Source organism: Bubalus kerabau, chromosome 8 (assembly GCF_029407905.1).
Source record: "Bubalus kerabau isolate K-KA32 ecotype Philippines breed swamp buffalo chromosome 8, PCC_UOA_SB_1v2, whole genome shotgun sequence".
Classification (NCBI taxonomy): Eukaryota; Metazoa; Chordata; class Mammalia; order Artiodactyla; family Bovidae; genus Bubalus; species Bubalus kerabau.
In genome coordinates, this window is record NC_073631.1 from 68,729,769 (window position 1) to 68,756,862 (window position 27,094).

General features: G+C 54.0%; 1 protein-coding gene across 1 annotated transcript in view; it reads right to left on the reverse strand.

Annotated features, from left to right (window-relative positions):
* Nucleotides 1-27,094, reverse strand: part of MINDY4 (MINDY lysine 48 deubiquitinase 4) — a 119,311-nt gene that overhangs the window by 11,896 nt on the left and 80,321 nt on the right. Inside the window, exons 13-17 of the mRNA XM_055590476.1 lie at nucleotides 22,591-22,658; nucleotides 11,895-11,958; nucleotides 8,373-8,534; nucleotides 1,901-2,081; nucleotides 1,221-1,293 (exon numbers count right to left, since the gene is read on the reverse strand). Coding sequence (XP_055446451.1) covers nucleotides 1,221-1,293; nucleotides 1,901-2,081; nucleotides 8,373-8,534; nucleotides 11,895-11,958; nucleotides 22,591-22,658 — 548 coding nt within the window. The remainder of the gene's footprint in view (nucleotides 1-1,220; nucleotides 1,294-1,900; nucleotides 2,082-8,372; nucleotides 8,535-11,894; nucleotides 11,959-22,590; nucleotides 22,659-27,094) is intronic.

A 27,094-nucleotide genomic window follows, 5' to 3' on the forward strand; every position in this document is an offset into this window, starting at 1 on the left:
GGCCTGTGGGTGGCTGGGCAGCAGCCCTAGGTGAGCCCCCTGGATCTCAGGCGGTCAGAGACACAGGACCCCAGACATGGCCCACATCCTCCGCCCCAACCGCCACCACTTCACAAACAGGAAAACAGAGGTTCCGCCCAAGGTCACTGGGAATCGTGAGCGGCTGAGACAATAATAACCAGGGCTGTGCAAGGCGCTTGGTGATGTCCTGGGTACTCTTCATGACAGCCGTGTAAGCCAGGCCTGGCCAGCAACCCCACTTTACAGACGACAAAGTGAGGCACAGACAGAAGTCCGAAGGCTCACTGACAGAAAGCGGCAAGGTCGGGATTCAAACTCTGGGACCCACAACGGCAAGTTCTCCCGCTCCCCTGCTGGGACCCGGGTCTCCTCCCTCCCGGCCTGCCCCTCCCATGGCACCCTGAAGCCTCTGAGTCACCGCACAGAGGCTCTGCGAAGGGTCAGCCTGAGCGCTGGCAATTCCCCCTGCCTCCCTGCCGCAGAGCCGCCCCAGCTCTGGGCCTGGCCAGAGAACTCCTGAGCCAAGGGAGCCCCCAGCCTGATCCTCAGGCTCCCTAAGACCGAGGGTGGGGTGAGAGGGCTGGAGGACCCCCACTGCCTTGGCGGCTCCAGGGTGCCTCCACTGGGTGTTCAGAGGGCCCCACCTGCACCAGCAGAAGCCCGGGGCCGCCCCTCACCAGCGCAAAGGCATCGCTGCTACAGGAGGCCATGTCTGAGCACGCCCTGGCCAGGCCAGGTCCTCCTCGCTTCCGATCCTAGTCAAGCGCCCCACCGCCCCACCCCTGACACCACCAGGTAACCCCACCTGTTCCTCTTCCTTCGGGCCTAACAGTACTCACCAAATTTGGCAGCTGCTGCCTTGAATGAGGAGGGGTCTCAAGAGGTACCAACTCACCACCCCCACCGCCTGATGCAGGGCATTTAACAAGCTGTCTGAAGACATGTCATCTCACAAATCACACGCTTCTCCCTGGGCTCCAGTGACCACAAAATGCCACATATGAACCAGCACCAAGCATTGAGTCTTTCCGGTCTGCAGGGGTCCTCCATTCCCCATCACACACACCCCTCCTAGATGGGGACAATCTGGAACCCATTCTCTTTCCTACAGGCCACCCCCCACCACTGCTGCACCCCACCGCCCACCCCTCCACCACCACTCAGGCAAGGCTCCGAAGTCAGAGATGTGCCTGACTCACTTGGTTCTGATGCAGAGCTCAAGGGGAGGGACGAGGCCGTTGTCTCTGTCCTCAGGGACGGTCTGGGTGGTGTCTGGGGAGGGAGGGAGAGAGAGAGGCACACGGTCATCAGTCAGGCCCGGGCTCACCTGAGGTCAGCATCAACAACCCTACTCCTCGGACTTGACTCCTCAGACCTGACTCCTCAGACCTGACTCCTCAGGCAGCTACCGCTCTTCTCTCATTTGGACCCTCCCTGGTTCCTGCCCGTCAGCTCTGACCCAGATACCACAGAACCTACTCACTGGCTTCCCATCTCCAGTCTCTACCCCACCCTCCTGCTCCACTTCAGCTACCAGAATAGTTCTTTCCAAAAACATCTCATCCCATCACTCCCCTTGCTCCAAAACCTTCCATAGCGCCCCTTTGCCTGGAGAATAAAAACCCAAACTTGCTGGCATGATGCTCTTTCCTATGTAGTCTCCACCTCACCTCCCACCCTTTAAGCCCACCATTTCTCAAGGCCCAGTGCTGGCCCCCTCCTGCAGGAGGCACTGCTCTTACTCGCCCTCTGACCCCCCAGTCCCAGCAATCAAGTCTGCATTGTTCTCTGCCTGCCCTGAGTGGGCGTGCTAAGGCCGGCGTCCCCGGCCAGTCTGGAGGCTCCCCGGTCGCACAGGATGGGTGGGGAGGTGGCGCACCGATGGTCAGCCGGATCTGCTCCTGCTGGTTGGCCAGGCCGTCGTAGTAGTACAGGTCGAAGAGCCGCTCGGCCCTCCAATCTCGCAGCAGCTCAAGCTGCTGGCTGAAGAGGACGCTGAAGTGGCTCTCGCTGCACACCACCCAGATGGGGAACCTCGGGGTCTTTAGGAAGCAGCCCACCTGGACAAGGGAGAGGGAGCAGATGGAGATACCTGATGCAATGTGCCACCCAGGGAAGCAGGTTGGCGCATCTTCTGTCCAACCCCAGGCCTGGGCTGACCTCAGCGAGGCCCTGTGGGAGATCCCGGCCTGTGTATGCTGCTCACTGACACAGGGCTGTCCCTGCCCACTGAGCCCATCCCTCCCAGGGCCTTTGCCCCACAGACAGTCATAAGGAGATACCCCAGCCTGAAAGGCAGGCGTCACCCTCACCTCATCTCTGGTAGCAAGCTGGCATGTGGTGCTGCCCATCCTGCCAGCGAAGGCCCCCGCATGTCCAGCCCCTCTGCCCCCATCAATGACCTCCTAACCGGTTCTTCCTATACCCTCCCCTGCCCAGCCGCAGCCACACAGGGCCTCTCACCAGTCCTCAAACTAATCCAGCAGGGCAAGCCTCATGCCTGCGTCCTGTCCACAAGTACACTTCCCTTCTCCTTTAGGTCCCACATCATCCGGACAACCTGGTCAGAGAGCACGCATCACGTCCCGCTTCTGGCTCCCGGGGTGAGGGTGGGAACTAGGTACCAAGTACCCACCCTCCTCTGCCACAGCACATCCCTCTGCCCTATGACAGCGTGTCTGCCTGCCTCTTGCACGGACTATATACCCTTAGCAGCAGTGCAGGGAGTATCAGTCGACACAAGCAAACGTTTGATGACCGAAGGTCCTGGTGATTGAAATGGAATGTGAGCTAAGAATTCAGCTTGAAGAGAGGTGGGGCTGGAGCCAGGGGGAGAAGGGAAGGAGGGCCTCTGGGTGAGCATCAGTGGGTGATGCCAGGACAAATGTCCAGAGACCTTGAGGGAACGGCAGGCATCAGGGAAAAGTAGGGAAGGGGAGAATGATGGTGGAAGTTCCCGAGGAGGAAGTCCTTTGGAAAGTCCCCAGCAGAGGACCTTCATGGTAGAGGAGTGCTGCAGGCAAGGCAGATGCCTGGGATCAACGTCAGGGCCCTCCTGTTGTTGGATCTGCAAAGGGGAGAGGCGGGGCCCGGCCCCCCACCCCACTCAGATGCGTGGCTGGCCTGCCCCTTGGTGGCCAGACTTCGACATGCTCTCTCCCTGTCACCTGTGATTCCCAACCCTGGGCCCTGGCTGCTTCAGTTCTGTACGTGCAGTGGGCCAGGCTTGATTCGGCCTAATCCCCACCAGCCCCGGGGAGATGTTTGCACACTCAGGTATTTACAGCCGCAGCCTGTGGATTAAGGAAAGAATGGGAATTATTTTTCCAGTGGGGAGATGGGCATACTTTCTCCGGGGCCCGTCCCAGAAGACTGGGCCTCCCAAAGCCCACCTGGAGCTGGCATGTCTCGGCCAGAGAGGCTGTGCTCTGGGGAAATGCCTGCTTGTGAACCTTCGACAGAAGGTAGCAGGGTGAACTGCACGAAGTCTTCACTTTCTCATTATCCAAGCACCCTGCCCACTCCCTATTTGGCCCTCACCCCAGCCCCCTGGGGACAGTAAAGTGTGACTACAGAGCTCCCTTCTTGGTGATGGGGGCGGAGAATTCGTTGTCTAAAGGGACGCGGCTGGACGTGCCTAAAGTCCACTGCAAACTTGGCTTCCGTTCCAGTTAAAAGAGGCTTTTCTGGTGAGGGCATCACCTCGAACAGGGAGCCCTGCAGACTGGGAAGCCAGTGCTCGCTCACTGCAGGAAAAAGTGCCGTGCAGCCTGCCAGGAACCGGCGTCTGCAGAATCAGCCACCTTGAATTTTCCAGCAGAGGGACAAAAGGGCAGCTTGCCATCTAAGCAATGGTCAAAAGATTAAGGGCAAAAAAAGCTGCCCGGGGAATTTATAAATGAGTTTTCTCATTCAGGAGCCCCTTCCAATTGGGTGACTTTTTTCCAAAGATGAAATTCGCTTCCTGTGGATTCTAGGGTAGCTGACCAAAGGCCTGGGGCAAGGAAGGAGGGTGGGGGCACATTTCCCCTCCCCCGGCACGGCCCCAGTGGGTGAAGGTGCAGCACAATCTTCAGGGATTACAGCTGACCCTTGAACAACGTGGGCTTGAATCGTGTGGGTCCACTCATACATGGGTATTTTTCAACAGTAACTACTACAGTGTTACATGGCCGGTTGACTCTGGATGCAGAAGAATGGCGGATATGGAGGCCCTATGATGAATTATACGCAGATTAACCCCTGAGTGGCTCAAGGGTCAACTTGTAGTTTTAAATGGATTCTTGCATCTTTTGCAGGACAGAGGTGTGTGAATGCCTCCAACCCATTCACGGACTGCCAGCTTTAAAGCCCTAATTCAAAAGGACCAACATTTGACTTCAGGCAGAGCGACAGTCGCCATCTCCAAGGATCGCATTCTTTCAACGCGACTTACACTTCAGTCCCAGGCATCAGTGGTGAAGGACCCCAGAACAGCCTGCCCTGCGGGGCTACCCATGAATGAGGTGGAGATAGTAAACAAATAACCACACAGACACATTCGCACCACATGTCACTGAATCTAAGACGCCGTCAGAGTCACCGTTAGTGGCGTGTCACTAAGAAAGAACGCAGGCTGGCGGTTAAAGCCGGACGCATCATCAACCGCCACTATACATCAAAACCTCAGAAGTGTTCAAGCGTGGGGCAAGTCTGCATCTCAAAAGCAATGAAATGGGATATGTAAAACCAAGAGGAGGCCTGTGAAGCAAAGAATTAAGATTCTTGTGATGGAGAATGACGAGGTGGGCAGGGGACCACAAGAGGAGACCTCTACTGAGATAAGAGTGATGAGGTTAGGAAAGGCTTCCTCTTAGAAGTGACAGTGACGTCAAAACACGAAGGGTGGGAAAAGCAGGGACAGGATGTAGGGCCTTATCGATCAAGGTCTGGACTACATAGTCTCTGTATTAGTTTGCTAGAGTTGCATAAGAAAGTTCCACAGACTGAGCAACTCAAACAACAGAAATTAATTTTCTCACAATTCTGAAGGCTGGTGGTCCCAGGCCAAGATGTCAATGGGGTGGTCTCTTCTGAGGCCCCTCTCCTTGGCATGAAGATGGGCAGCTTCTCCCCGCGTCTTCAAGTGGTCTGCCCTCAGCGTGTGCCTGTGTCCCAACCTCTTCTTATAAGGACACCGGTCAGCTGGATTTGGGCCCAACCATCGGACTTCTTTCCCCTTTGCTACCTCTTTGATGGCCCTGTCTCCAAGCATAGTCACATTCCAAGGTACTGCCAGCCAGGACTTCAACAAATCAATGCTGTGCTGAGGATTGGGGAGAAGGCACGATTCAGCCCATAACAGTTTCAGAGGACTGGGAATCCATGGAAGGTTGTTAAGCAATGGAATAATGTGATCAATCGATCTATTCTTCTAAAGATCACACTGGCTTCAGAGAAGGAGCCGGATTGGAAGGAGGTGGGGACAGGAGCCAGAGCCCAGTTGGGCTGACACAGGTGTTCAGACCAGCGAGGCTGGTGGCTCAGACAGGGGTGAAAGAGGACTTGAGAAACAACTCAGGGTGGGAGCCCCGTGACTTCTTGATGGACTGGATGCACTCTTGGCTCAAGTAACTGGACAGATGGTACTCTTTGTGGAGCTGGACAAAGGGGAGGAGGGTGGCAGATCTCTCCCTGCCAAGCTCAGTCTTTGCCCCGGTCCCTCCATGAAGGCAAGCAATGAACGCGACTTGCAGGTCGTGGGGAAGCCCTTAAGTGAAATTCCCTGTGCCATGCTTTCCTCCCTGGCCTGTCAGTCCCCCATCACCATGGCCACCGGAAGCCAGGAGGAGCTGGTCTTCCCAGTATAGCCTAGCCTTCGCATTGAGCCTGGGGATGGAGGGAGTAAGGGGAAGTCAGATGGGCCAGGCCAGTCCAGTTGGTCATGGAGAACAAATTAGGTTCCATAGGACACAGCCAGGCTGGAGTGGGAAGGGCAGGGGCTCGTTACTTATGGCAGGGGCCCATTTTTTGGCCCAGAGTTGCCTCTGCTTCTCCCAGGGCACAGGAGGAGTGTGGGTCACCTGACAGGACCTATCACCCCCCACAGACTTGTGAGGGCCCAGAACTCTGGCTCCCAGCCAGAGGCTGCACTGAGAAGCCTGGGGATGGGCTGTGAGTGAAGGCAGGCCTGGCTCTGCCAGCTACATGAAAGAAAGGCTTCAGCCTTATCGGAACAGCTCTGCTGTGGACATCATTTCTAGGTTGCTCCAAATACCAGATCTTCCCCATAACAACATCTGGGCTGCCTGTTGGAAAAAGACCAGGCCAGGCTGAGTGGGGGCCCTGGCTCTGGTTCCAGGTCTGGGCCTGCATGCTAAACCTCCTTGGATTCCTTCTGTTTGATGTGGCTAATCATGAGTTCTCTGGGGAACTCAGAACCAAAAGATGGAGGGTGGAGTTACAGGAGATGAAAGCACTCTGGTCAACTGCCAGGCCTCCACCTTCTCCTTCAGACGCCTGGTCCTCAGAGAGCTCTGGGAGAAGGAGAGAGGCCCAGGGTTCCTTCTTTAGCAAGGCTGCTGTCCCGGGGCAGAAGAGCAAACCACCCCTTGTTGCAGGGAGAGAGAGCACCCATCTCAAATCAAACAAACAGTGGGGGCTGGGGTGGGGGTGCCATGTGGATTTGAGGATTCGGATCATTGTAGGATCTGACTTTCTGCAATCAGCATTTTACTCCAAGGAAAGGATGACGCCCAACTGATGTTCCTGTCAATTACCCCCAACAGACCAAAGGAAAATAGTTGACATTTTGACCAACACCCTCCACACAAAAGTGAGATCAGGGCTCCTAGTAAGCTTTGGGATTCTGTGAGCCTGGTCAAGATTACCTCTCAGCCCGTGGAATTTCGGCTGAATGCCTGCAGAGCCCACACAGGGTCCAAGGCTCAGGGTGCCTGGTGCGCCTCATGGGGCACGTGGCTGCACTCCTGGGTGCTTTCCTGACATCAGCACATCTGAGAGTGAGTCACTCATTCTTTACTCCCCAAGTCTTTGGAACCCACAGGGTTGCTTCCTGTCTTTGGGGGTGGGGCGTCACCCTGAGAGGGGATCTGGGGATGGGGCCACCCAAACAGTGGTGTTCAATGGAGACCGCACACTTGAACATGTGATCACACAGGAAGGCCATGATGAAATTGAGCTACCCCACATACCCATCCACCTGGCATGCTCTGAGCATCCCTTTGGCTCAGTCTCTGCTTCCCTGGTTCTGGGGATATAAGATCTATGAGGCCTCATCCTGACCCTCCAAGAACCTCTGCGGGTCTGGTCATTGAAGAAAAACCTCCTGCTATTCCCTCAGGGCAACTCTTTCACAAAATCAACCACAGAACAATTCTTCCCTGAAAACAGGAAGACCGAGACTCAGAGAAGGCTTGGCAGCAGGCAGGGACAAGAACACAGGGCCCAGCGGTCCCCTGCCCATGCTGCCAGAGATAACTGTCACCCTACCCTCTGCCCAGCTTTACTTGGGGGTCATCCTTTCTAAGACTCCAGCTGTAGTAAGAGGGGAGGTAGAGGGACCAAAACGCTTGCAAACAGACTGAGTGAGACCTATTGCAATTGAACTGTGTCCCCTCAAAAAAAGATCTGCTGAAGTTCTAGCCCCCTGTACCTCAGCATGTGGCTTTATTGAGAAACAGGACTGCTACAGGTTACTTAGCTAGGATGAGGTTAGTGGAGTAGAGTGGGCCTGCAATCCACATGACTGTCTCCTTAGAAGGAGAAGCTGAGGGAGGAGATGGCCGTGTGACACTGGAGGCAGAGATTGTAGTGACACGTCTACAAGCCGAGGATCACTGGGAATCGCTGGAAAACATCACACACTATAAGGGACGAGGAAGGGTTCTCCTTGTGGATTTCAGGAGGAGCATGGCCCTGTCAACACCTTGATTTTGGACTTGCATTAGGAGAACTTGTCCTCCAGAGCCATGAAACACCACATTCTGAGGTTTTAAGCCACCCGGCTTGTGATGCTTTGTTGAGACAGCTCTAGGAATCTAACACGGGGCCCAAGACCTCAGGTCCTGATCACTGGAGAAGACCCCCTGGCCCACACAGACACACACGACAACTGCGGCCGTTCTGACGCACAGTCACGCTACAAATCCCCTGCAGTCCCTTTCCGGGTGTCTGCTGGCTGTGGGTGTGAACCTTGGATGGCAGAGAAGCCACACTTTTCCTGGAGCCTCTGTGATTGAGACTGGACCCCGCTCCCAGGACCTGGAGTCGAGCTCTCCTTCTCCCTCCTTCCTGTGGGTCCCCAGGAGCTGGGCTCCTGGGTCTCTGGGCCCCGAGCTCTCCGAGGGTACCTGGCACACGTTGTAGTGCTCAAAGAGGGACAGGAAGCCTATGTCACTGCGTGTGGAGATGCCTTTGAGGAGCGTGACGTCCCCGTTCCCAGAATCCAGCTCCACCACGTCGTTGAAAACATTGGACACGGCCTTCCCGGTCAGGAGCAGATTGACAAGTTCCTGTTGATGAGAGAAAGGGGAAAGGCTTGTCAAGGTGAAGCGGGGAACAAGAGAAAAAGGGAGGAGAAGGAAGGAAGAAAGCAAGGAAAGCGAGAGCCCAACATCAGAGGGGCCGCATCCAGCACTCCCCCGAGCCCTCTGGGAAGCTGCCAGCTCTGCTCATCAAAGCGACTCTGGGAACTCATCCGTCTTTACTCCGCAGTCGCTGAGCATCAGCTGCACCCAGGACCCCGTTGAGGGGCAGGGGGCGGTGTTCCTGATGGAGGGAAAGAGTGGCTCCTGACCTTGGGCGTCCGGGTCTAGAGCAGGGAGGATCAGGTATGGGCCTGCATGCCTGAAGAACAATGTAGGAAGTGACCAGAGCTGTAAAAAATGTGTGCACAGAACACTCGTGGCCCACACAGACGCGGGACCACATGACTGAGTCAGAGACGCTTTGTGGAGAAGCGACATTTGGGTGGGTCCTGAAGTGTTGGACTTTCTTTTCTTAATAAGCTTTTTTATTTTGAAATAATTTTAGAGAGTCAAAAGAAGTTATAAAAATAGCACAGAGGGTTCCTGTGTACCCTTCACCCAGCTTCCCCCACAGATAACATCTTGCGTAACCAGAGCATGTTCTCAACGTCAGGAAGCTGACAATGGGGAGACACCAGAAACTCAGATCCAGGCTGTACTAGGATTTCATCAGTGAGGGCAGGGTCTTCCAGGGAGGAAGGCGAGGAGAGGCCAGCAGGGGCGGGGAGGTGGGGGCAGGCGGGCCCCTGCTCTGTCTCTGGCCCTGTCAGCAGCATGGCTTTGGGACTCAGCTGCTGCACACCTGACAACCCAGCGCGCCTGCCAACCCCAGAACCACCAGACTCATGCAGCAGTGACTCTCTGACCATCTCCCTCAGCCAGTGCCTCCTGCGCCAGGGTGGCTGCAAGGGCCTTCCCTGAGCAGAGCATCCAGGGCTCCAGCCTCCTGTTAGCAATGGGGAATCAGGCTCAGCACTGGGAGAGGATTTGCCCAGGCCACACAGCCGCTTAGCGACAGAGCCAGACTCCCGCCCTCACTCTCCGGCTCCCTTTCCGGCATCCCTTCCCTCTCCCCTCACTCGTTACCCTCAGGGGACCATCTGGCCAGCCAGAGACACAAGATGAAGGGAACCTTTAAGTATCTGCTGCGCCACTAAGGAAGGTTGCATGAGCCCAGCCTCAGTACTGGGGCAGGACCTTCTGTCTGACCTACCTCCTGCCAGGGCTGCTGCGTGTCTGAGGCCAGCCCGCAGGAATCTCCCCAGTGGTGCGTGGGAACAGCCGTAAGAGCCCTTGCCCATCATCAACTCTGGAGGGCAGAGTTCACAGAAGTGTTTTCCCCTGAATTGTGAGAGCGATGCGAAGGTTAATAAATCTCTCCGTCAACACCAGTTTCCCTGGCCCAGAGGCAGTAAAAGAGGCCCCTCTGATGGCCGCAGAGGGGCCATTATTGAAGGGAGATGCCGAGGGGGCCTCATTGTGTTCTCGCAGAGGAAGCGAGAAGGAATTTGGAGGAAATGTCTGCTCTGAGATACTGCACCTTGGGGGCAGTGGCTGCCGAAGAAAGGCAGTCTTCTCCAGACACATTCAAGTGTTCCCAAATGGTTTTCAAGGGGAAGAACAGGTTCTGATCCCCATGTGAGGGGTATCCCAAAACCTTCCTCAGAACAGGAAGCCTTCTCAAAATGAGAAGCAGTGGCAGGCCGCTCCCTGACCCTAGTCTCAAAAATCACACAGTGGCAAAGCTTAGTGATCACCTGGCTCCTCACAACTCAAAGTGTCATCCGTGGACCAGTAGCATCGCCTTTCCTGGAAGCCTGTGAGAAATTCAAAACCTCAGACCCCAATCCAGGCCCGCTGAATCTGAGCTGACTCTTCAACAAGATTTTGCAGGATTCATGTGCACATCCAAGTTCAAAAAGCACTAACCTAGGGATTTCCCTGGTGGTCCGGTGGCTAAGAATCCACCTTCCAATGTAGGAGGCTTAGGTTCAGTCCCTGGTTGGGGAACTAAGATCCCACATGCCACAGGGCACCTAAGCTTATACACCTTCTCTAAAGAGCCTGTGTACCACAAATGAGATCTGATGCAGCCAAATAAATATTTAAATACTTAAAAGAAGAAGAAGACTGATCTAGTCCCAGTGTTTCACTCTACAAATGAGGAAACCAAGGTTCAGCGAGGGAAAGAAAATTGTCCCAGCCCACGCCACAAGTGAAACTGCGAACACGGCTCAGAATTCAGCCCAGGCTCTGTTCTATATCCTCTGTATGCTGCTTAAGTGACCTCCCCTGGGTCGCATTGCTCTCTGCCTGCGTGGGGAAGTTCCCACAGGGAGGACAGGCACCCAGAGGAGGCTAGACCACTCCTGGTGGTCGCTCAGCCTGAAACCTTTCTCTGGGGGCTGGGCAACAGCCAACCTCACATCGCCTTGGGTGCCTGAGACAAACCACAGGCCCTGAACTAGCCCTTGCGTAGTGCCCAGGTATGTTTTCAGGACTGGCATGTGTGAGCCAGGACCCCTAGGACAGCTGGGTCCTTTGTGGGCCCAGTAGGCAGAGAAGCTCCACCTAGTCCAGTCTGTGCTACACGCGCTGCCCCCAGAGGAGCACTGAGGGTCAGGTTTAACCATGGCCAGGCGGCCACTCAGGGAGGCCTTGCCTTGCAGAGAAAAGCTCAGGCAGAAGTCAGGTGTAGCATTTGGCTCCCAGTCCTGACGCCTGATGACAGGATCTTAAATTTATTTTTATTTATTTTTTGGCCGCACCTTGCTGCATGTGGGATCTTAGTTCCTCAACCAGGGATTAGAACCTGTGACCCCTGCAATGGAAGCGTGGATTCTCAACCACTGGACTTCCAGGGAAGTGTTTGCCATTATAGGATCTTAAACAGATCCTTTTCTTTGCATCACCGGGAGACCGGGAGGATTGAAGACAAGCAGTTGTGCTAAGGGAGTCCTGCTCTCCACAAGGCCCCTGGAGGGCCCCTCTGTGAAGATGCAGAGGGGAGGGTGGTCCTAAAGACAATATCCTGTACAAATGCAGGGGGCCAGGGCCGTCGTCGCCACAGCTGGACCTGGGCCCCTTGTCTACACCAGGGCTCTGGGCTGGGCAGTGCTTGGGTCTGTCTCTTTGGCACCTCCTGCAGCTCTAGGCACACATATTGCGCACAGCAAAGCCCAGAACCAGAAGCTAACCTGAATTCCCTTTCTAGGTCTCTGTGATGAGGAAGCCCAGCAGAACCTGAAAGCTGCTCGGGAAGAGCTAGCAGGAGCAAAGACAGAAAGGAAGAGGAAAGGAAAGACATGCTAGGCTGCCCCACACCCTACCACCCTCCCCACTGACCTGCGTGCAGTATCCGTGTGCTCCAATCAGGTGGCTGGTGGGGACGTCGAAGTCCTGGCGGACACTGGAGAGCAAGAAGAAAGGGCTGTTAGCACATGTCTGCCTGACTCGGGCTGCCGGGCAAACCTCAAGGATGGCCAGGGCTCCCCTTGGGTTCCAGGCTGAGGCCCAGGACTCTGGCTTTGTCGGGAACCCAAGTTTCTGAGCTCTGTGCCCACCCTGGGGCCGGAGCCTGGGACTCACTCTGCTCTGGGCAACGGCCTCCACTCTGGCTTCATCGGGCCCTTTGTGGACAACCAGAGGTTGGTGATAGAAGCATGCCACAGCAGAAAGAGCCCTGGGTTCAGAATCCACGCCCTGCATTCACACTCCGTCACTTACTGATAGTGGGGGCTGGACATCCCCAGCCCTGTCCTCAGTCTACAAGTCAGTTAAATAGGAGGAATGGCCTCGAATGCCTCCTTGAGTCCCAAAACAACAGCTACTGCCACCTGGGCACAAACTCTGTATCAGGCCGAGTATAATCATTGTTTCCTAAATCCTGAAAGAAAACCAAGGTTCCAAGAACTGACTTGCCCAGGACACTCAGCTCATGGGTGACGGCGCTGGAGGGGGATCTAGCTGCCAGTTTCAGTGGCCTGTGTTCCCCTCGCCCCACGTCACCCCTGTGGCTCCACCTTCAGAATGGGTGCCCCTGCAAAGGCACAAGGTGAAAAGCAACTTTGCCAAAAGAAACCCATCAAACTGAAAGGAAGAGGTTTCTAGGACTGTATGCTACTGGGGGCCAGAACAATGTGGAGTGTCACGTCAGCAGTGGCCTTGTCACATGTGAGGTCACTAGGAGGCGAGCCCCTTGCCCCTAAATCTCAAAACCATCGTAATGTATGGAAAGCTCACCATGAAGACAGTACTCCTTTTACCCCAAAGTAAATCCCTCAGGACACAAAGCATTGTTGCTCAACAGAGCTGTGGGATGGGTAGTAAGAAAGGAGCTCCCCGCCACAGACTGCACTTATAGAGGACAGCCTTTCAAACCTCCAGCCACCGGGGGAAATGGCAATTACTATATTTTATAGAATGGAAGGGCTTCCCAGGTGGCGGTAGTGGTGAAGAATCCACCTGCCATTGCAGGAGACGTGAGAGATGTAGGTTTGATCCCTGGGTCAGGAAGATCCCCTGGAGTAGGAAATGCCAACCTGCTCTAGTATTCTTGCCTGGAAAATTCCATGGACAGAGGAGCCTGGCAGGCTACAGTCCATGGGGCTGTAAAGAGTCAGACATGACTGAGCTTTTATAGACCTGGAAAGAAGCTCAGAGGTTAACACTGGGGGTAGGGGTGTTATGTGAGGCCAGGGAGCTGGCTCCCCCTATAGCTGCCCACCCAGCACGGGCCATGGCCTGGCCTGCCCCCTACATCCCCACCCCAAAGAGAGTGCCAAGAGGTGGCCCAGAGGTAGGAAGAGCCAAGTAATCATGACGTTTGTTTTTCCTTACAGTGGAAGAGAAGAAAAATCTGGCTTCGGTTTCATGCTTTAAATCTAAGACCTGTCATAAGTCCATAAACCTAAAACATACACCCTGGTTCCACCTTAGTTACCCCAGCTCCACGACTCCACGAGAGGAATGCTTTCTTGTGGTTTTTACTAACTGTGATCAAACGGGGATGGTCCATGGTCCACACGGCCCTGGGTTAGCACCTCAGGGCCCAGCCGAAAACCGCTGAGGTGGGGGTCCGTGGGAAGGGCCCTGGAGGCTGGCCCACCAGACGTGGCCCAGCAGGCCTGGAAGGAGCCAGTTGGGGGGACGGGGGGACAAATGTCCGAGGGTGGCGTGCAGCTGGTGCTGGCTCAGGCAGAAGAATTGATGAAAATACTCCTCGTGGCATACACAGGCATCTTCTGAAGGGGAGAAAATAAGCTCAGAGGGGCCCTGGGTAGACTGATAAGCATCGCTGGCCCCGAGCCGCCCCGAAGCTTTCAGAAGCAGTCTGATCTTCATAGTCTCACAGTCTCCTGTTCACCCAGCAGGGCTGAGCGCCTGCGTCAGCTAAGAGCAGAGGGACGGGCAGAGAGGACAATGGGAGGAAATGGTAATTGCATCCTTAGGTGCAAACATGATGGGAAATTTAGAAGTAGACTCAGATATTAAAAGGGAGGAACATCTGTATTTCATATCGGGGCGTTTGGGAGACGCCAAGGAGCAGCTTATGGCTTAAGAGATTTACAACTTTGGCAAATCTAGATGCCCAGACCTCCCTTTAGGGGAAATCCCTGGAGAGCTGAATGTGAGGAGTCTCGGAGCAAAGAAACAGCAGCTTCTGCTCTGCCCAGAGATGAGGCAATTCACATGGCAGGGCCAGCACCAGGCCTGAGTTCTAGCCCCTGTCCACTGTGGGGCCACAGACCTCCCCTCTCTGGGTCTCAGTCTCCCCTTTTGTAAGATGAGGGGCTTTGCACAAGGCCAGGCAGTGTCCCAGGAGTAGGGGCTGAATCAGTTGTGTGGGGGGGATGGTTTCTGCAGGGCTCTAGGGTCCCTACCTTCTTTCTGAGCTTCTGAGCTTCGAGTTGCAATGGGCCCTCCCCTAGGACTGACCACCATTATAGTCTCATGAGCAGCTTATTACTTCCATGGTCCTCCTGGGAGCTAGACAACACTGGACCCAGGGGAGTTCTGCAGAGCCCAAGGACCCAGGCACCAGACTGGGTGACAGGAGCCAGGAGGAGTCAGAGCCTGATGAAGTCTGTCCCCTGAGACTGTCCTATACTGAGGACCCCCTCAAGGAACACGAACTTACCTGGATTTTAGATTGCAGGAAGCACAGAGTGGTAGGAGCCTGAGCGGACCTGCCCAAGGCATGGAAACTTACGAGGAGGGGCTTGGCCCTAACTGCCCTGCCACCAACCTCCTCAGCATTCTGGAAGCCAAGGGCCAGAACCTGGATCAATGGTCAGGGGTGATGGCCCAACCCTGGGGGTGTCCAGGCCACCTGCTGACAGAGGAGGGGGCTCTGCCCAGGGTGTCAGCAAAGACGGTTTCTCCCAGCTCTGCCTATGTCGGGAGCTCCTGAGATGCTGCTCTGCACCAAGAAACAGGACGAAGAGGGCGTCAGGGCTGGCAGATTCCCCAGGGCCCAGCATTGTGCAGATGGGAGAATGAATGGCCAGAGAAAGGATGCAGCTGGCCCAGAGATAGTGACAGGTGCCAGCTCACTCTCAGGCTGAAGCTGGTCTGAGAGCTCCACTGGCTCTGTCCAACCCTCCCTCCAGCACAGGGCTTGGAGGGACAAAGGTTCTATCTCTGAGCAGCTTCCAGTGCACAAGCCTCGGACCTGCAGAGTCTGAGATCTCCAACACTTTCAGGAACACCTGAAAGTCCTCCCTAAAGCCTTGGAGGCCAGCAGGCAAGAACCACCATCTCCGTGATGATGGGGTAACTGAGATGCAGAAAGAGAAGAGACTTGGGGTCATACAGAGTCAGCAGGCCAGGACTGTGTCCCTGACCTGACACCAACATCACAGTGCAGCCTGAAACCCATGATAGCAGTCAGCCCGGTCGGCCAGCTCCAGGCAGGCACGGGAGCCCTGCAACCCCACTGTTGGTCGCCACCCTCTCTGGCTGAGACACAGCTTGCCCCTTCACTCTAAAGCCTACCCAACACGCGAGTGAACGTGTGAATCTGGGCATTTTGTGCAGAAGTTTCTGAATAAGAAGGATACGCCCAAGTGGCCGAGAAATAGGGTTCTGGTCTATAGCCAAAATTCACCTAAAATCAGAGTCCACGAGAGGCGGGGTCAGTCAGGTCCCAGCCTGGCTGGGTGACCTCGGGCAAGTCACTGCCTCGCTCTCAGCCTGTGTCTTCATTTATAAAACCAGAGGCCTGGAGCAGAAAGGTCTCCGGGGACCTTCCAGGATGTGAACAAGTGTGTCTGATCCATGACTCTGATATTTAAAACATCATGCCTAAAAATAGTTGGTAATTAACCAACTATTTTTAGCAGGAGGACCTCACCAGCCACCTTCCCTCCACCTGACCTCTGGGGCGCCAGGCCCAGGGCACCCCCAGACCCCACTGGGCCAGCTCCTGCCTGTCCCTCCCAGGAGAACTTCCCCCAGATAATGCACCGTCCACTGTACTCCCGGCCACCGGCAGTGGCCTCCAGAAACCATCACCTATTGCAGGGACTTCTATTGACTCCTGAGGGCAACATCAACAGTGAAAGGACAGCTGTGGAACAACTAAGAGAACCTGGGCTCTCAACTCAGGGACGCTGGGATTACTCCCCTCTCTGAGCCTCAGTTTCCCCACCTGCAAAATGGGTATGAAGACACCTTTTTCTATTACAGAATTGCTGTGAGAACTGGATGAGATGAACTATATAAAGCACTTGACATTTGGGAAATGTCACTTCCTTTTTCCTATGATAACAGCCATAACAACAACAACAACAAAAAATAACAATGACTGAGCGGCCACGATTCCTGGAACTTCGACTATTCGTATCACGGCCAAGAACCCAGAATAGATGGAGGCTCCACTCCCAGTGACTGAACTGTGGCCATGGACATCTAAAAAGGATCTGGATGTGGTGGATACTGGCTGTTTTCTCAGGAAGGTTGACAGGGAATTGACAATGAGTCAGAACATCTGGGTGCCAGGTCCCCTCTGCCACCTGTGATGTGACCTTTGGTAAATTGTTTTCTACCTCTGAGCCTTGAGTATGGCATCCTCTGACAGGGATAACAATAACCACCTCAAAGGGTTGTTGCGATAAGGGATGAGCCCATAAAAAAGACTTGCAAACCCCAAACAGCTCCCCAGATGGGAGGGAACAGGTGCTATTTCCATTCTGCCGGCAGGGGCCCTAAAGAGGAACGGGCTAGACAGGGACCCAGGAACAGGGCAAGGTATGGGGATGGAGAGAGAGGGACGGACCTAAATGAAGAAAGAGAAAACAGAGATACCCAAGTCCTTCCCTCCCCATCCCTTTCCCCCCTCACCGCTCCTGGTCCGCCCCCCACGTGCCCACACCTTCTTTCCAACCACACCTGGAGGAACCATTCCCTGAAGACCTCTCAGCTGGCTGTCGCCGCTTTATCCTTGCTGCCTGCCACGACCCTTCCAATGAAGCCCTCAAGCTCTGCTAAATGTCATCTCCTCCATAAAGAGACACCTCCCATGATCCAGGAGAGAGATGCCCCATCTCTCTGTGGATACCCCCTTCCGAAGAGTGCCACCCCCATACCCACTGCTTTCTGGGTGCCAGCCTTGCTCCTCCAAGCAGCAAGGACTTGGAGGGTCAGGGTGACACTGTCCGTCAGCCCCACAGCACCCAGAACTGGGCCCTAACCCTGCAGGTGCACAGCAGATGGACCCCAAATGATGTGAGCCTGCCCACATCCATCTTATGGAACAGCCTCTGGAAGTGGGGTCCTAGGCCGTGGTCAGAGGCAGGTGGAAACATGCTTCCCACCCAAGCAGCTGAAGCTAGACTGGAACAGGAGATTCATTCCAAAGGTGAATGGTCTCTTCTTCCTCCTGAGGCCAGTCCTCTCTACTCAGGCATCTGAGCGAGCTCCTCGTGGAACAAGCAGGTGTAGCCCTAGGGTCAGTGGGTAGGGCTGCTGGGTGCACCGGGCATCAAGAGACCCTCCCAGCTCTGCCACTAACCCTGGGGTGGTCTGGGCTTCGTCACCCTTCTCTGCATCCAGCCCCCGGGCTCTGTCTGTCTTCAGACGCAACCGCTGAAAGCACTCACTACGCCTCCTCCTTTGCTGTTGTTCAGTCGCTAGGTCTTGTCCGACTCTGTGACCCCATGGACAACAGCATGCCAGACTTCACTGTCCTTCACTATCTCCCGGAGCTTGCTCAAACTCATGTCCACTGAGTTGGTGATGCCATCTAACCATCTCGTCCTCTGCCACCCTCTTTTCCTTTTGCCTTCAAATACAGCCTCCACTGGAATTCAAATCCAGGTTAAAGGTGACCTGTTCATTGAGAAAGTTCCTCTCCTCCAGTCTCCCACCTATAGTCAAAAGAACTTGCCATGTCGGGAAGGAGGGCCATTAACCATTTTGCTTGGTCTCCATGTCCCACCTGGAAGAGACAGGGGAGAGAGGCGAGGCTCCATTCAGGGTGGAGTCAGGGCACGCAGTCTGGGCGGTTCTGTGTGCACCTCCCTTCCTGGGCTCGGGTTTAGGGGGTGCAACAGGAGGGTGGAGGATAACGCTGACGAGAATCCTGTCTATCCCTTCCCACCAGGACAGCACGTCTGGGGCCACCAAGATCCTGTGATTCTCAACCAGAACAGCCCTCTGTTCAAATCCCTATGTCCCCAGCCACCAGCCAGCCCACCCCCCCGAGCCAGACCGGAAGCTTCGCTGCTGCTTCTCTCCATCTCTGAGGGTGTCCTGCCGGGCCCAGATGTAACCCACCCCCAAGCTCAAGCCCCCTCCAGCTCCTGGATATGTCCCACACCTCAAGTTCCTCACCATACAGCCCATCCCTTCCCCATCCCTTCCCCAGCCAGTGTGGTGGGTCCCTGGGCAGGGGGAGGAGGGGTTGACCACCTTCAGGGGCAGCTCCCTGAGTTCACGTGCCCCACAATAGGTGCAACCCAGGCCTGGCCACTATGAGGTATCAGAAGTGGGGACACGACACAGCTCCCTGTAGGCTGAGGGGTGCCAGTGAAAAGGCTCCCTGGAGCCCACCATGCAGGAGGCTCCCCTGGGAACACAGCAGAGACACAGGGAGGAAGAGTGAAGAGACAGAAGGGAGGACACGCAGTCCCAAAGACACAGGGTTTCTAGATCCAGCCACTCCCAAAGCCCTGGGCATGACATGAATCAATTAATAGTGTTCTGCTTATGGTAAGAACTGCCTTTCTGTCACTTGCCTTTGCCTAACCAGCACTCATGGCTGGCCTTCAGTTCCAGGCTGTTTCACGGCATTGCTGTTTTCACTGTGTTGGAGACGGTTACAAAGAACACAGAGCCACATGGTGTGGGGGCTGCTCCACACCCTCAGTGCCTGGCTTGTGCTGCCCAAAAATTACTTCAGCAAATGACAAAGTACTGCCTCTTCTGGACTTTCAAGACTGCCCTTGGGCATCCAAAGTTGCCACTGTAATTAATGCCAAAGGTCTACTGAATGAAAAGGTTTTCTTCACAAGCTGTCTCCCCCCACCCCCTGGGCCTAAGTCACCCAAGGGGCGTTGCCCGAGCCCTCCCTGTGCCGAGGGGCTGGCACACCCCTGCGCTGCGCTCTGTAAGCCTGGCACGGAGCTGACCTTGACCCCACAACCCTGAGCATCTTTGGGGTTTCTGAGAATGTGCTGGGGAAAGTTCTGGGCCAGGCGGTTTGGAAAGCAGGGGGGCTAGGCGAACATGAAAGCCTGCATGAGATTTACTGTAAGCAACTCGAGATCTTAGGAAAGAAAATAGATGGCTTGAAATCAAGCAGAAAAATAATAAAGCCTTCTGAAGGCTTTGCACTCAGCCTGGAGTAAACAAAACTCAAAGGCCAGCTTTGCTGCGGTTCTTTCAGCCTCTGGGGGTGAAGGGGGCAGGCTGCACCCTGCTGCATCTGTCTGTCCATGGTACCTTCACCCTGGCTCCACCCAGTGCTGCAGACAGCCCATGGACACGAGGAAGTGACTCTGGGGTGACAGCCTCCCCTGGGACCCAAACATGCATCTCAGAGCCTTGCTAGGAGGAGGGTCGGCCGTGCTCTCGGTCACACTCACACTTGGGCACACACACAATCAAGTTACCCTTCCCAGTCTCAGATACAATCACCAACACCCACATCATCTCACACCTGGGCCTCCAGATTCACTCATCTCTCATCCACACACATCCAGCCACACACGCACACAGACTCACACTATGTTTGTGAAGAACTTGGTGAGTTTCCCAGCCATCCCTGCTCCGCTTCTCCTGGCTGAAGAGCATATGATTTGAGAGACTTGTGCTCTCTTTTGGGTTACCACGTTATGCCCCATGTATATGATTTGAGAGACTTGCGCTCTCTTTTAGGTTACCCACTTTATGCCCCAGATCACCCTGAAATGGTATCAAAGGATTCAGCAAAGCTAAATCTGAACCCCAGAGCAGGGAAGCCCTTGGGTTCGCCTGGTCCTGTGGTTTTTAAGCAGTGTTTGCAGAACCGGGATTTCTGCAGAGAGGAGTCTCCAGGCAGCAAGAAGGACCCATCCCCCATTTGCAGGACATCCCCATGGCCTGATCTACAGCACGAGGCACCCAGCCAAGGCTGAGGGCAAGACAGGACAGCACAGGACAAGCGAGGCCCTGAGCACAGCTAGGATGGGGCGGGACTAATCGCCCGCCATCCAAGACCTTCCACCCCCTGGAGACCTGCCAGGCACACGACAGGCACTTCTTCATTTAACCCTGTGAGGTAGGAATTATCAGCCCCATTTTACAGAGTTAAGAAACTCGGGATCAAAGCTGTATGGAGGCAGGCATGAAACCAAGTCTGTTTTACTCCCAAGTTCAAGTCCTTAAACAACAAACCCAGAGAGTCCTGTCTGGGACCCGGCCGCCCGAGGTGAGCTGTGTAACTCTCAGGCAAATCACTCGACTCGTTTTCTCATGCTGACAGAGGTGGCAACAGCGCCACCTAACAGGACTGCTGTGCGGATTAAACGCGTCTCGTGTAAAACATTACAGCCAAGGACCCGGCAGGTAGGAAGCTTCCTAGATGCTGGCTGCTGTCCTTCTTACTTCTGATAAGAATGCTGTCTATGCTGTTTACTTAGGAGAAGGGAAAGGGGAGCCACAGGAGTAAGACAAACCCCACCAATGCGCTGCCGGGGCCCATGCTTGAGCAGGCCTCTGTGAGGTCCTCCTGGCAGGCAGGGGCCAGAATGGCTGTAGTTGCCCAGGAAGGTTTCAGAACCACAGGCCTCCGGTTCACACGGAAGGTCCTCAGGGGCCCTGAGCAGGAGAGACCATCCTTACATACTCTCTCTGGGGCCAATAGGACCGCCACAGTGCTGCGTGTGTCTGCATGTGTATCTGTGTGTCTGAGTATGTGTACGTCCCTTTCTGTGTCTGTGCATGGTGGAGGCGGAGGGGCCTGGCAGTCCCTTCCCACGGGCATGAGGTTGGGCTGGTGCAGTGGGGCAGCCTACCCCAAAACAGATGCCCCACAGGTACCACAGCTGAGGCAGGCACCTAGGGGTCTGACTTGGTTGGATGGGGCGGGGAGGTGGCAGAAGCCACCCCGTTGGTGGAGCTCTGGAGAACATGAAGCAGAGTCTGGATGGGGGGGCCCCGAAGGCCCCTCAGATGGACATGGCTGCACGAGCGGCTCCCTAAGGAGCATGCGCGTGAACAGGGGGCCCAGCTTCCAGGCTGGCAAGTGGCACCAACAGCAGAGACACTCTAAGCACAGAGACCTTGACCCCCAGAGTCAGGGGGCCCCCGTGCAGAGGGGGAAATGGGCCAAGAGGACTGCAGAAAGGCCTGGTCCTCCCGTCAGGAAGCTCAAGATTGTCCCCCACACACCGGTCAGCCCAGAGATTAGCAAACCCAGGCCTGGGGAGAACGCAGAGCGGCGGCTTACAGTCTCCATGCACGTGAGCCCAGCCAGGAATGAATCATATCATTATGGCAGGATTAGAAGAAAAATGCCATTAGAAAGTGCACACACACGCATTTAATGAGGTCAGTAGCAGTGAGCAGCAGGCCAGCCCGCAGCACGAGGCTACAGAGCTCTGGCCTCCCTGTTCTCCCACCGGCACCCAACGCCTGGGGGAAGGTGGACAAGACCCACCCAGGCCCAGGATCAGGGAGCAAGCATCTCCTTCTGCCGGGCCCCCCGCCAGTCTGGGCACCCCATAGCTACTCTTACCACCTCCCCTACTCAGAGCTGTTTTCAAATCTTCCCCAACACCATACACACCCTGCTACCCCGTCAAGTGAAAATTTATCCCCCTAGCTCTCCATGTCCTCTGGGGTCTGCGCTCTGCTTGAAAGCAGATGGGGTAATCGATTCTACTTTACAAACCTATTAATGTGCTATTAATCTGGTACCCTCCCTGGTGACACAATGCTCAGGTGACAACTATGGAAAAGAGGCCTAGAAAGCACCCAGGGAATGGGGGTGATGGCAGAGCTCCAGCTCTCAGGCAGCCTGGGAGCCTGAGTTTGACAAGGATGCCCAGAGTACCAGTTGGGGACCCAACCTCCCTGCTCCCCCAGTCTCTAAGGCCCTGGTGTACCCCTCAGAGTTGGCTCTAGACACGAACCTGGAAGCCTTTGGGACTGCTTTGGCCTACAGCATGTCCACAGGGCCCTTGGTCATCTCCCAGCTCCCAGCCTCAACTGTCCAGCCCTGCACACATCCAGGGGAGTCCTCATGCACCCTCAAGTACTCACCCACTGCAGTGCTGCTAGGACCCCAGGGGTGCTATGAGCTCTTGAGGGGGTGTGGGGGGAGTCTTTTGGATCTGAGTCCCCTGCACTCCCCAGTACATGTGGGGAGATAGAAGAGAAGGTAGTGCTGCCCACGTGTACAGAGGATGAAACTGCTCTCTCCCCGACTAGCCTACTGACCCCCCAGTTCACTGCCCCATTTATCCTTTCCACCAGGTTCACTGAGCACCCACTGTGTGCTCTGCAGTGACCAGACAGATAAGCCCAGCTCCGGGAACTAAGTGGGGAAGATACTCACAGCTCTGTGGATCTGGACAGGATGGCCGACAGGGTGAGCAGGACACATCCGTAAGGGCCTGCTTCAAACTGGAAAGAGGAGAAAGCAGTGAGAACCCATCAAGTGTCTGCACCTCCCTCCTCTGGGTTCCTTGGGGACCATACCCCAGAGAGCAGGCTGACTCCAAGCCAGCCAGCTGCTTCAAGCTGGGTCCCAGAGGTTGCCAGATGGCCCCACAGCAGACTCCATGCAGGTCTCCCAAACCAGATTCCCAAAGGGATGAGGAACACACAAGACTGAGTGACAATGGAGCAGATGCAGTGCCCCCGAGGGGAGTAAACACCCACCGCCTCGGAGTCTTGGAAGCTCGTGGACAGTGGTGGCCTCCACTACCATGCAAGTGTCTTCTGCTCATTATAACAACTAAAACTACCCCAGGCCTATATGATAAATACCATATTCACTGCCCTCTGCTGTGCAAGGAAACTTGGGCTCAAAAATTGAGCAACTGGCCCAAGGTCACACAACTTGCAGGCAGCCCACTGGGAATCCAGGGGGCTCCCTCTGATTCCAAATCCCTTATTCCTACGGGGTCCTAAGAACTGCACTGGGCAGGGAGCAGGCTGGAGGAGGGTTGGGTGGGGAGGTGCCAGTGAGGTGAGCCTGGCAAGTGCAAGGGCAGAGCCTGTCTTTTCAAAATTTTTTGCTGTTCATCATGAATTTTTTTCGGATTAATTTTAATAGTTTTTAACTATTGCACTAAAATGTCATTTATGCTGATTACTGAGGTTTGAGGGGACCCCTTTGAATTTGAGGAGTGCCCCACTTGCCTTCCCCTAGTCTCAAACCCTGATCTGGAGCCGGAGGTCTGCTGCCTGGGTTTACATTCCGGCTCTGAACCCCGACTCCTAGCTATGTGACCACAGGGACATTTAATTTTTTGTCTCCAGTCTTCTCATCTGTAAAACAAGGATCATACAAACAGGAGCCATCCTCATGAGGTTGTTGTGAAGATTAAGTGAGATCGCCCTGGTAAAGTACTTCAAACAGGGCCTGACACCTGCGTTAACAGTCAGTCTGGTGCTGGGTCCTCAGGGCCCACCTGTCCAGTGAGCCCGGCAGGCCCAGAGGCCATGAATGACTAGGATGGACGATGTCACTTTTGCTTCCTAGAGGAACGCTCTCCCAGCTGCAAATGGGTGTGAAGGCCTTACTCATCCTCCTATGGGGACAATACCACTTCTGTGAGTTATTGTTGCAGATGCTGCCTATAATAACAGTCATTGTTATTAATGGGTGATCAGTTTCTTCTTGAACTTAAAACTGAAAAAAAAGTTTACTTTCCTGGAAGAATGAGAATTATATAACTTACTGTATTTCCATTTTGGTTTGCCTTGGCTGCTAGGAAGCTCAGAGCCAAATATGATATTCAACTACTCAAACTATTTTAGCTCAAACTTCTGATAATATTTTCTTTTTGTCAAAATATAGTTTATCAGGGGAAGACAAATACTATATGTTATCACTTTTATGTGGGATCTAAAAATAAATGAATTCAATAATAAAACAGAAACAGACTCACAGATATATATCAGTGAGGAGAGGGAAAGGGGGAAGGACAAGAAAGGGGTCGGGGATTAAGAGGTACAAACTATCTTGTGAAAGTGAAAGTGTTAGTTGCTCAGTCCGGTCTGACTCTGCAATCCCATGGACTGCAGCCTGCCAGGCTCCTCTGTCCATGGCATTCTCCAGGCAAGAATACGGAGTAGTCATGCCCTTCTCCAGGGGATCTTCCCGACCCAGGGATCAAACCTGGGTCTCCCGCATTGCAGGCACATTCTTTTCCATCTGAGCCACCAGGGAAGCCCACAAACCATCATGTATATCACGCAAATATATTGTACAACACAGGAAAATACAGTCACTATTTTATACCTTTAAATAGAATATAATCTATAAAAATATTCAATTGCTATGTCTTGAACTTGTATACTTGAACTACATTGTAAATCAACTATAGTTCAATTAAATATGTACGTATTTTCTAAATATTACATACACATAAAATCTTTATTTTAACCTATTTAATTCGTCAGTCATTCCAAAAAAAAAAACAATTACTGGATGAACTTTTTGTGCCAAGAGGATGTGCCTGCTAAAGCTCTACTTGGGAAGTTGGGAACAAGGTGGACATAGGCCTGCCCTCACAAGAAGTAACTCAGGAAAGAAAGAATCACGAGCAACTTAAAAAAAGGGGGGTGGGGAAGGGGCTCTATGCTGATGGGAAATACAAGGTTCTCTGGAAACCCATAGGAAGGGCAGTCAATACAGACCTGAGGCTTTGGGAAGGAGGGAGTGTCAAGGAAAGCTTTCTTTAGGAAGCAATGTCTGGACAGAAACCCAAGGAACAAGGAATCAGAAGAGAAGGGAACTTTGCTCCAGGTAAGAGGAAAAGCATATGCAAAGGCTCAGAGGCAAGACAGGGCAGGTTTATTACAGTTGAAGTACCGAAAAAATAAAGAAACAAACAAAAAACCAAGGACATCACTTTTTATCTCTGTGTGAGCTCAGTAGTGTCTGACTCTTTGCGACCCCATGAACTGAAGCCCACCAGGATCCTGTGTCCATGAGATTTTCCAGGCAAGAATATTGGAGTGGGTTGCCATTTCCAATTCTAGGGGATCTTCCCGACCCAAGGCTCAAACTTGCGTCTCCTGCATCTCCTAAGTAACTTTAAGTTTGTTTGTTTGTTTGTTTTGGGGGGGTGTGGAGAAGAAATGGAGTGAATGAATTAACAACAATCTTAAATCAATGTCATCTAATTCTGTGACCTCAGGCTAGTCACTTCACTTCTGTCGTCTTCAGTTTCCCATTTGCAAAATGGGGATAACGAGTATCTCTGTCCCATGTTTCCTTGGGTTACAGGGCACATCCTATGAGGCCAGGTCGGTGGAAATGCTCTGACAATTGCAAAGAGTAATGCTAGTATCCTTGCATGGGGATGGGGGTGGGGCAGGGGGGACAGAGGTCCGGGAGGATTCAGGCCACAATTACCCTTGTCATGGCTCTACTACAGGCTTGCCTGTTGCCTTAGGGAGTGACAAAGCTCTCTGGATCTCAGCTTCCCCTTCAGAAATGCCTACATACTTCTGCCAATTGTCTGGGGAGGCCACGGCACTGCCAGGGCCTATTTCCCCCTACTTGCAGGACTGCAATGAAGTAATGAACACAGATGCCCGTTGTAAGCCTAACTCTCTCTGCAAATGTAGAGAACTATTATTATCCTCAGGCCAGTCTTTTCCACCGTCCTGGGGACATCTCCAAGCAGCACTCACCCTGAGCCAAGGATATGCCTGTCTGTGTGGACAGGTTAGGTGAGACTGGACATGACCCCCACCCGGAGCATCTGGCCTTTGCCAGAACACGACTGAATGACACCAAATATCCCATTTGGTTTTAAAAAACATTTATTAAAATTATCTCATCGAATTCTAGCTGCCAAGCCATGGAAGGCCACAGGGCAAAGTGCCTGCATTGAAAGGAGAGCCCAGGCAGGCAAATGGGCTGGAACGCACCAGCAGGGTCTGGAAAAATGTCTGGTACTGCTTGGGAAGAAGGGGCCATTCCCCTGAGCTGTTGGGGCTCTGGAGAGACCCGAGTCCACTGAGAACCCCAGTAGGAGGCAGGGGCGGGACCATCCCCCAGCTCGCAGGGGGCGGTGGCCAGACATCTCACCAGGAGGGTGAGCTGTAATGAAAACACAGCAAGGAGGCTATTTATTTTGGGCAGACGTGGCTCCGTGTTCATTTCCAGGCCTGGCACGAGGAACCCCTCTTAGGCCCAGGCCATGAAAAATGAATTTGGTGAGGGGAGTGCTGAGATGGCTCAACAGTTTCCAGCAAAAACACAAATTCAACTGCAGGCGGGAAACACCGCCTTCCAGAGCAAGGGCCAAATATTGACCGCTCGCACCCAGAGATCAATGCCAGGAGAGGACGGAGAATTGCCCTGAGCCCAGACATGTGGCAGGAAGAAGGCAGCTCCCACTGCTGTGAGGACCCCACTTGCAGAACCTCTTTCACATTCACTGTCTGGCTTGGGCTTCATCAAAACTCCTCGGGGTACAGGCCAAGGGAGGAGGGAGACCCCATTTATAGACAAGGATGTAGACGATCTTCGTGCTGAAGGATCACCCCAGGGCCATCAGGGCAATGACAGGGCCTCAGATCTTTGGATAATGTGAGCAATCACCCCCTACTATGACCCACAGTAGCCCCACAGGGCTTCCCTCTTCCAACTCTGCTTCACCTGACAGTGTGGACATAGGTGGCCTTGGTCCTGGCTTTCCTAAATGCACATGATGCTGTCCAGGGTTGCTCATCTCTCAGATGCATTGCTGTAAGCTCACACCACTCTGGTGTGTTTAATAAAAGGTGTCCTTTCTGCCTGTTTAGCTTGCCTTGTATGTAATTTGGAAGACATTCCTTCCCACGCGTTTAAGGTTCTTCTTTAAGAATCACAGTTG